Source organism: Microplitis demolitor, chromosome 6, assembly GCF_026212275.2.
Source record: "Microplitis demolitor isolate Queensland-Clemson2020A chromosome 6, iyMicDemo2.1a, whole genome shotgun sequence".
Taxonomy (NCBI): Eukaryota; Metazoa; Arthropoda; class Insecta; order Hymenoptera; family Braconidae; genus Microplitis; species Microplitis demolitor.
In genome coordinates this window covers 17,303,782-17,314,597 of record NC_068550.1, presented here as the reverse complement: position 1 = coordinate 17,314,597, position 10,816 = coordinate 17,303,782, and the positions used below count along the sequence as shown (strand labels likewise).

At 34.2% G+C, this 10,816-nt stretch overlaps 1 protein-coding gene across 1 annotated transcript; it reads left to right on the top strand.

Moving 5' to 3' along the window:
* The first annotated feature begins 1,575 nt into the window (after positions 1-1,575).
* On the top strand, positions 1,576-2,823 carry LOC128668059 (uncharacterized). The gene has a single exon (XM_053740220.1). It carries the CDS (start codon positions 1,576-1,578, stop codon positions 2,821-2,823), a length of 1,248 nt encoding a protein of 415 aa, XP_053596195.1.
* Positions 2,824-10,816: the final 7,993 nt, after the last annotated feature.

Below are 10,816 nucleotides of genomic sequence, written 5' to 3'. Positions count from 1 at the left end.
TTTGGTTAAATAAAATTAGTTGTACATGATAATTAAATTACGCCTTAAATAAATTTCTTTTATCACCAGCGTTCTTTAGAATAAGTTAATTTCAGCCGCGTGTCCGGTCAAAGCGAGTCGACCCACCTCTGAGATTTATTTCCCGCATTCAGAACCAGAAATAAAATAATAAAATCTATATCCATAATTAATAATTAATTAATTAACCGGGAAATTTTGTAACTGTGGTTCGTGGCTATTGGACACGAAGTAGCCAGGGCCCACCGTTATAGCATACAAGAAAATTAATGATAAAGTTGTTTACTTTGACAGTTTTGGTAATTTACAACCACCGCAAGATCTTATGGAGTATCTCGATGTTGGTAGCGTAAAATATAATCACAGAAGATATCAGGATTTTGATACAATTATATGCGGACACTTATGTCTCAAATTTCTCACAGGACAACTATAAATTGATGTGTCTTTGTGTAGAGCACATCAGTCATGGCTGAGTCATTCACATTAACACTGACAGGATCCACATCCGTGTTGGAGGCCAATTATTTCCCTCCAATTGAATTATCACCAAATAAAAATTATGTTCTGGGACTTGTAGAGTTATTAACATTTAATTCAATACCCAATATTGATGTTGGTGCTAATAAATTCTATGTCTCTTATCCTGTGGATAATATTGATGTCGAAAAAATTGATACAAATGAAAAAAATAATGTTGATGAGAAAAAAATAGTCAAGAAGAAAAGAGCTAAAAGAAATGTAGCAATAATTACAAAGTTTGATGACAATGTCGCAGTAACTGAAGATAATAATAATAATAATAATATAATGAGTGAAAATATAGAAGCTGGAAAATATGAAACTGTTGAAGAGAGAGTCTTGACAATACCAACAGGAAGTTACGAAATCACTGACATTGAAAAATACATTCAAAAGAAATTACAAAGACTTAGCATCAGCATAAAAGCCAATAATAATGAATTGAGAAGTGAAATTAAATGTGATCAATTTGTGAATTTTACACCCCAAGATTCTGTTGGTACACTACTGGGATTCACAAACCGAAAGCTGACACCACATAGAACTCACTCATCAGATTTACCAGTGAAAATATTAAAACTCAATGCTCTGAGAGTTGAGTGCAACATTACATCAGGTGCTTACATAAATGAGCACAGAGTTCACACAATTCATGAATTTTTTCCAAGTGTACCACCAGGATATAAGATTGTTGAATTGCCATCTCACGTCATTTATCTTCCAATCGCCGTACAAGCAATACAAAATCTCAGACTAAGAATTGTCGATCAAGACGGAAAACTGGCTAATTTCAGAGGTGAGACGATAACCATAAGACTGCATATAAAGTCTATAAAATAATGGGTATTGTGTATGAGACAAAAAGTGGTGCTGGCTATAAAAAGATAGCAACATGGTCGAGCAACATCAGTCGCCGAGTACCTCACAAGGTGTTAACACATCAGAACGCTCAGTTTCTACAGAGCCTCGGACTAAAATTACGTGGAAAATTAAGAAAATAAAAATTTATTTTTGTTGTTTGACGTGTACACGACCATGGCGGCGGCGGCGGCGGAAATCTTAAATATTCAACGACAAATTATTTTTGATGAGTCAATTGCGCACTATGAAGCGCATGCTCATCTCCCGTATGCTTCATCAACATTCAACAACAGCGATGAAATAAGAATTGCTGTTCAACATCAAGATTTGTGTCTACTTCCAAGTAAAAGTACCCTACATGTGTACGGAAAATTCACAAAGTCTGATGGTACAGCTGTAAGTGCAACTACTCACATGGTCAACATGACAGTCTGTCATATGTTTGAAGAACTACGCTACGAGCTCAATGGTGTTGAGATTGATCGTAATAAAAATGTCGGTATCACAAGTCTCATGAAAGGATACACATCACTGAGTCCTGCTCAACAAAATACACTCGAGAACTCAGGCTGGATTGTAGATGAACCTGTAAACAAATTACATAATGACAATGGCTACTTTGATGTATCTATACCACTGAGTCTTTTGCTTGGATTTGCTGAAGATTACCAAAAAGTTGTCATTAATGCAAAGCATGAATTAATATTAATAAGATCAAATGCTGATTTGAATGCCTACGTTGTGGCCACACCTGCTGCTGGAGCTCATGCTGAAGCTGTTAAAATTACGCTGCGAAAAATCGAGTGGATTGTACCATATGTGACTATGGCTGATAAACAAAAAATTGAAGCTTTGAATTATATCACAAGTGATCCAGCTATCTCAATCAGTTTTCGTGCTTGGGAGCTGTACGAGTATCCTCTATTGCCAAATACTTCAAAGCACATTTGGGCAGTAAAAACTTCTACGCAGCTTGAGAAACCACGTTTTGTGATACTTGGATTTCAAACAGCAAGAAAAAATGACGCTACTAAGAATGCCAGCGTATTTGATCATTGCAACATCAGAGATATAAAATTATTTTTAAACTCTCAGAGTTATCCTTATGGGAACTTAAACCTCAACATTGCAAACAATCAATATGCTCTGTTGTATGACATGTATATAAATTTCCAAATTTCTTACTACAACAAAGAACCTGAACCACTGCTAACGAAGAAGAAATTTTTGGAACAAGCACCGCTGTACGTTATCGATTGTTCGAAACAAAACGAATCGGTAAAATCTGGACCAGTGGACATTCGTCTAGAATTTGAATCCGCAAATCAATTCCCTGCACAGACATCAGCTTACTGCCTCATAATACATGATCGCATAGTCGAGTATAATCCTATAAGCAGCATCGTACGAAAACTAATATGAAGACTGTTAAATTTGATCCAACGCCAGCTGTACATCACATGTATGTATGGAGATTTGCACACGAGCAAGCAAAAAGAGGCGAATGGGAACAAGCAGCAAGAGATCGAGAACGATTTAAACAAAGAATTAATAAATTAAATATAATTATTGAACCTGTATTAATTAATAAACTTACATCTATAAATAAATAAACTTTTTTTTATATTGATATATAGTGTTTTTTTATTACTTATAACCTAACATATACATTTAAGTCTTACATAACCTTAAATATACTATAGATATTTTTCTTAACCTAAAATATACATTTTAGTCCTACATAAACTATAGTCTTTTTTCTTAACTTAAAACTATACATTTTAGTCGTACATAACTTCAAATACATAATAAACTATAGTCTTTTTCTTAACCTAAAAAATATAAATTCTAGTCGTACATAACCTCAAATACATCATAAACTATAGTATTTTTTTTCCTAACCTAAAAAATATACATTCTAGCCGTACATGACCTCAAATACATAATAAATTATAGATATTTTTCTTAACCTAAAACAATGCACTACAGTTAGAGCAATCTTTTTTAAATGGATATGCAAAGCTATCGGGGATATCATCGTTGAATATATAATGATCCCGACACCTTTGATAGCCCATTAATTTTTCATTCTCTTTTAATTCTTCTGGTAGTTTGTGCTAAACGAAATCGATTTGCTGAGCTGCATTTTCGAGGATAAATGTATCATCAAGACATGCTATATCACGATCATCCATACACAGTAAATTCTTCAATTGATTGAAGATCTGAACTGACTTTTCGTAGGTTGGTTGAATTCCATAAAAATGCCAGAACCATCTCTTGAACTCTTGAACATTTTGAAATGCGCATGAAGTATCCGATTTCTTCAAATGATAAGCATAATATGGACATTGATGTTTCAAGAAATCATTCTTTTGATAGAGTGAGAAAAATCTCATTTTTTTCAAGTCAATAATTGGAACAGCAGTGTCAATTAGATCTTCAAACCATTTTTTCTTCCATTCACCTTGTACGTAAAAGTATCGTGCATGTTTGACCATAATTTCAAGAATTTCTTTCAATAATTCATATGGTAGCAAACCAGCTATCCATGATATTGAATGTTGATGTCCACAGTGATCAACACTTTTCTGCATTACAGCAACATCGACTTGATCCAAAGGTGGTTCAAACAACCAATGTTCACATCTTGCAAGTCCATATGTACCCACTTTATCTTAAATATCAACAGCACACAGTTCTTTCACCACAAACTTGCCATCAGGCATCTCGAAACCCACAAAATCAACGATTAGGTCCATGCTGTTTGTTAGCGTTAAACAATAGCTTGGTTAGCATAAACGTAGTTTTATGGCAAGCCTGTTCGTATTCGCAGCGATCTTTGAAGCTAAGTAATAATTTCTTCCAATGCTTCACTTGTAGATCAATTTCATTCTTTTGTTTGGCCAATTTTTTTAATTTTTCTCGTTCTTCATTATGACGATCAAAGACATTAACGTTGTCGTCGTCCATTACATCCTCGAAGTCGATCTGCGCATCATGAAAGCATACATCCGTACACACATGGGGTCTGGAAAAGAAGTTAAATTAATTGGTTATTATAATTAAACGACTATAATGCAGGTTATTAAAAAAAATAATTACTACCTACCTTGACGAACGACTCATCGTGATTATTTCTCTGCTATACGCTTTTCCAGTTTCACCAACTTTTCCGTAGTTTTTAATAATCTTCTGGATAAAATCCTTCTGTCATGGCAGCTTATACACGATGCTTCTAATCGAATACTGTGAATTATTTCCGTGTTTTTTGCGAACGCGATTATATCGTCAATAAATTTACCGATAGACTCTGGAGGAGGAACGTCACCGAAAAACCCTTCAATAAGATCTTCAAGACTTTCCGCAAAAGGGTAATTATTGTGAAGAAAAATCTTTTCACTTTCAGTTAATTCAGCCATAAATACAAGCTCTGGCACGCAAACTGTTCACTTCAACTCTTCTCAGCGTAGACTGACTGAATGCGAGCTCTCGAGCTCAGCGCTCAGACCAGTATCCCCCACTCCAAACTATAAACAAGTTCAAACTTGTCGAATGACGTCACAAACAAAGGAAAACGAGTTCAAACCTGTTAGATGACGTCATAAACAAAGGAAAACGAGTCCAGGCCGGTTAGATGACGCAATATGCAAGAAAAGAGTGGGGGAAACTAAACCAATAGATAGCGTGCACTTCGCAACCTTCTCGCATGTACCTTTACACACCCCAGTTTCAATATATAAAACCAGATGGAGATGTAGATGTACTTTGTGATGACGCTCAAAGCTGATAGACTGGAAATCGTCAGCCTTGATCGCCATCACGAAGTCTTTTTTGTTTCAAAATTTCCCGCTCAGAACAGACTTCAAGCTACATCTAGTCGAAAACGAGCTCAATTCAACCGGCAGAGCTATATCATGAGCTCAAAATGGCCTCCATAAGCTCAAAAAGTACCCAAAAATGAGCTCAGGAATGATATACAGTGGGTAAAACAGAGCTTACCGACTGCTAATACGAGCTTGCCGACTACCAAATCAGAGTTTACCGACTGTCAATCAGCGCACCGTCGGTAAAACAGGCCCTACCGACCGCCAGTATATCTACCAGCCATCGGCAGCTTACCCTCCGTCGGTAACTCAGCCCGGACTAGAACCCACGATCTGTTTTATCGGGGGGGGGGGGGTGAACGGTATTCTGAAGATAATGAAATGCGGAATTAAATATATATTTATATATTTTGGGTGCTTCACTTGCAAATTTTCAGATTTCATTTATCTCTTATAAGAATTTCGTTGTCGACGACAAAAAAATTAAATTCTGAAAAAATTAAAGCCTTTAACTTGACTCTATCCGTTTGTTGGATTGTTTTACAAGGCTACTTTATTATTACAATTCCTTTCTAAAATTGTTCTCAGCTAAATAGTTACATTTCCAATAGTTATAAATTATGAAAGTAAAAATTTTCAGTTTACGAACTGTTGACCGTATCCATAACAATTAGTAATATTGTAATAAAGGTATATAATTACTTTTATTCGGAATAAAAAAATGCTTCTTTAGAGCTCTGGCTGAGCTCGATAGTATAATTTGCAAGAAACCTGATATTTTTTTTTCTTGGTTTTTTTTACTGATTTTTTATTCCTCGGGTGAACCTTAATTAAAAAAAATATTAGTGAATACTCAAAAAGGATAAATTTTTGATGTAATCAACTTAATAATTATATTATTTGCAATATCCGTAAGCGCAGACGCACCGTAGCATCATTGGATAGATCCAAGCTGTGAGAACCACTGGAGCTCTGACCGCCGACTCTAGTTAAACGAAAAACTCGTGCAAATAAAAAACCAATAATAAATAATCGTTTGGATGAAAATTAAATTTTCAACTTTATTACATTAAAATTTTATTATTTCTGAGTCTTCTCTAATTTTTTTTATGATACGGTTGTTTTTCCTAGAAATTAAAAATCTGTAAAAAAAAAGTTTCGAAACTATAGCTTTTTCGCTTATTAAGCTATCGAGCACGGCTAGAGCTCAAGAGAATCGTCTTCTTATTCTGAGCAAAAATAATGATATAAATTACTGGGACCGTAATCAATAATATATTCATAAATGTTGTTTAGTGTTTTTTTACAGGTAATGAGGAAACGATAAAAAAAAGAACCGATTAAATACTGTCATTATTAAAAGAAAAAATAGAACTTGCGTAATTTTTATTCTAACCTTACTGGTCAATGATCCTTTTGTCATCCGTGTAAATGAAGACTTGTCCAGAACAGGTACAACATCAGAATCTTCAGTTTGATCTTTCTTCAAAGCCCAAGCCGCGTCAACCGTAGCATTGATGTAATTAGAAAAATCTTTAACTCTACCCATGCTATGAATAAAAAACAATTTAAAACGTATCGTAATACTTTTGATTTGTTCACAACATTACTTATTAACATAATTTTTTGAAAAATGAAAATACTAACCTCGTTATCGATTCAAATCAATATTTTAAAAATTATGATTTTTACAGCAATTTACAGTTTTGTAAATTAAATTTCTTCTAATAAAATTAATTATCACTTGTAATAAATTGTTAATTTCCTTTACTTAAATATCAATAACAATGAGTGTTCATGATTAGTAAGCACGTTAACAATATCACTTTTTGTTATAAATAAAAGTTAACCACTTAGGCTTATATCAAGACTAGGCAGATTCCTACTTTATCTGAAATTAATGAAACACTCTTGACAGCCATCATAACTGCAAGTTAACCTGAAGCTAAGGCCCCAATCTGAAGTCAACTTGAATGCAAACAGGTACAGTAAAAATATTTGTTGTGATCTTATTATACACACACAAAAAATATAATTTGGAAAAAAAAATTTTTTGGGAACAAAAACAAAAATTTTCGAGGCGATAAAAAAAAGTTTAGTTAATCCAAAAGTGCACGACTTATAATGCTCATTTATTATGAAATAATACAATAATATTAAAAATAAAAATGGCGGGAAGCACGAATAAATTTAAAGTAAATACAATTTTTTTTCATTAAAATTTGTTTTTTCTGTTTTCTTATTATATTAGTATTTTTTTTATACTAATAAAAGAACATACTCAAAATATCTCGATTAATAACAAAAAAAGTATATGCAAAAGAAAAAAAAAAGAAATTAAATTGAAAAAATGTAAGCTTACCAATTAGCGATAATAAAAAAAAAAGTTTTCAATCGTAAAGCACACCTGATGCTTTGCATCATGAGTTGTGTAAAGGAATAATGTACGATAAAAGTTTCAGGGACACTTTTTTTTCCTTTTTATTACACTAAAAATTCAAATTTCGCTCTGAAAAATAGCCAGATGTATTTTTTTGCGCAGGCGCAACTGGCGTAACGAAAGTATATGCAAAAAAAATTATATAGACATACAAAATTAGTTAACTTCTTTTTATTAATTATAATTAAACGGGGCCGAATTTGATGGCCATTTATGACACACTTCTTTTTCGGCCCATCAATAATCTTTAAAAGAAAGGGCATCCAAATAATGGCTTTTTTCTCGAGTTATTGTGTTGACAGGTTACGGTCTCATTTTTTATTGCTTGACGGGAAATTTTTTTTTTTTTAATTTTGATTTCCTTTTTAGTTATTTAATGCATCAAATTGTTTTTTACAAGTTATAAAATTAATCCTTATTAAAGTCTCTATTTGATCATGTGTAACTTAGTTAAGACATATGGACTAACAGGAGTAAAATTTGTAGCGAGAAAAAGACAAACTGAATTTTTCGATCGCAGTGCACACTCGAATGCTTCGCATAACAAGTCATGCAATTTTAACGTCGAGAAATATTCGCCTCCAGTTCATAACGCATGTAATTTGCATAAATTTTTGAGTCTAGTTGATTCAATGATGTGAAATTTTCAGAAAGGTTGATGACTAACTTTTTAGATTGCCACGAAAACCATTCAAATCGGTTCATTCGTTCAAAAATGATAAGAATTTTACGCACACACTCAGACATTATTCTAAAATTGGTCAGACTAGCTTCCTACGACCTAGCGGAATATTGAAAATTTTCAAAACATAAAATTTAAATTTTAATACGAATCCTTTATTTATTTTTGAAACATACAAAATATATCGTTTACTGTAGGACTTTCTTTTTTTTTTTTCAACCTTGGCGAGCGCTATTGTGCTCCTTCAAACATTGGTGAACCATTCCGCGTACTCTGCTGTTCAGGCTACGATATTTATACGGTTCGTCATCATCTGAAAATCACGTGAAAAATTATTTTAGCTCATAAAATTATATAGAAAACAAAGTGGAAATTCTGTTCCAAATAATTCCAATAATACATATTTCTTTGCTTAAGTGTTTTGCTATTATTTTAGGCAGTCCATGATTCCCATCGTAATATACGTAGAGCAAAGCTCTACTACTGACAAGTAAATTTAATTCAAAATTATTTTTAATATCCCGGGTCAGAAAAATAATTTAATTTAGATTTTTTTGACTTGCTTTTAATTTTTTTATCTTGATTTTGACTTGAATATAACTTTTTTAACTTAGAACGTTCATTTAATAAGTCGAATCCGAGACAACGAGTCTTTTATTTGAGTTAGTTAGCGTAAATGGGTACTAAGTAAGACAACAAAGTCGAAAGTAAGTCGAAACCGAATGAATTTTTGTATCTCAAAATATGAAAACACATTTGGTTTGGACTTACTTTTGATTAAGTTGTTTTACTAAATACCTATTTACGTCATCCAAGTCTAAATAAAGTCTCGTTGTCTTGAATTTGACTTAGTTGACTTAAATTTCTAAGTTAAAAAAAAAGTCATATGAACTCAAAAGAATTATAGCCGTCTAAATGAAGTTAATTTAGTCAAAATCAAGTTTTTTTTCTGACCCGAGAGTCAACAGTCGTAATTTCAGATTTTTGACTTATTAAAAAATTATAAAATTGAACCAGTTTTGTCAGTTTTTCGATTATATTTTGCAGCAAATTAGTGGAACACCACTTATGTATAATTATCGAACAACTTATTGGAATAATTCAATTTTTAAATATATTATCTTACTTTAACGCCCAGTGCTGCGCTTGTAAAAATTCTGGCCCCGACGTCTAAAATTGTTTTGTCTTTCACCTTGTTGAGAATGACCGTGATATCTTTGCTTAGAAAAGAAATTTTTTTTGGAAGTACCATTTGACTGTTCTTGCTCACTGTCACTCGTTGTTGACATTGAGTAATCTGCTAAAGTAAATATGTACTATAATGAAAACCGCACTGAGAATTATAATTAATAAAATAAAAAATCGTCATGTACATACCGACGCGTTCGATTGTCTTTATAAGCTTTTTCGTTTTTTCCCTTTCAGCTTCATACTTCGATTCTATTTTTTGAAGTAATTTATTTTCTTCGGTAAGTTCTTTCATCAAATTTTTATTTTCTGACTGCAAATTCTTTATAACTTTGCGCAAATCTTCCATCTCAGGATTTTCTGGAAAAAAACGTCATATTTATAAATATACATATATATACATATTCACATCGACACAAAAACTTATATGTCTTGTGACGTTACATTGCCGAGGAGATGGAGTAGAAGGGGAGTAAGCGTGAGTCTGTGTGTTAGAAAGTGATAGAGTTAGTACGTGTGTTGAGTTGAGTGTAGGAAATAGTGAGTAGAGAGTATGGAGTACGTGTGCGGGGAAGTAAGTGTGTGGAGAGTACGAGTATGGGTACGTTATGTTGTCGGTGTTGGAGCGTCTGTGTGGTTGAGCGTGGATTTAACGGGGGATGTCTAGCTGTGTTGCGGATAGTGGCCAAAATACCGTGCCTCCCGACCAGTGATGACGACCAGGCCTAGGCCTAGCTCTCGGGGTTGACGTGGTGATCGCGGAGGAGCGACTGAGATGTCGCCGCCCCTGCGAGTTGGTACCCGGAGTTAGCTGGGGTACGTTTACGTTTATTTGGGAATGGCAGGCCTCGTTTGCGATGCTCGAGGAAGCCAAAGATTCGCTAACTCCGGATATCACGGGGAGTGACACTGCGGGAAGACCCGCGAGTCCACGGCTTGTATGTGGTGAGGGAAGAATAGATGGAGAAGCGTGAATGTGAGAGTGACTGGGAGTAGTAGAGAGTAGACATGATTGGAGTAGGGGATGAGAGCACGGGAGTTGAGAACTGACCATGGTGTCCGAGAGTTGGATTTTGGAGTCGCTCGAGTATGAGTCGACCCAGTAGTCGAGTTTGGAGTCTTGTAGCGAGTGGTTGTGAGTCGGAGAGCCCCAAAGGTAGGCCTCGACCACACCCTTGGCTGATGTCGTTGGAGCTTGTGGCTCTATTTGTTGAGTTTTGGAGCCGTTTGTCGTGATTTTGCCGTCTTGAGTTACCGCATTATTTATTTTAATTTCAT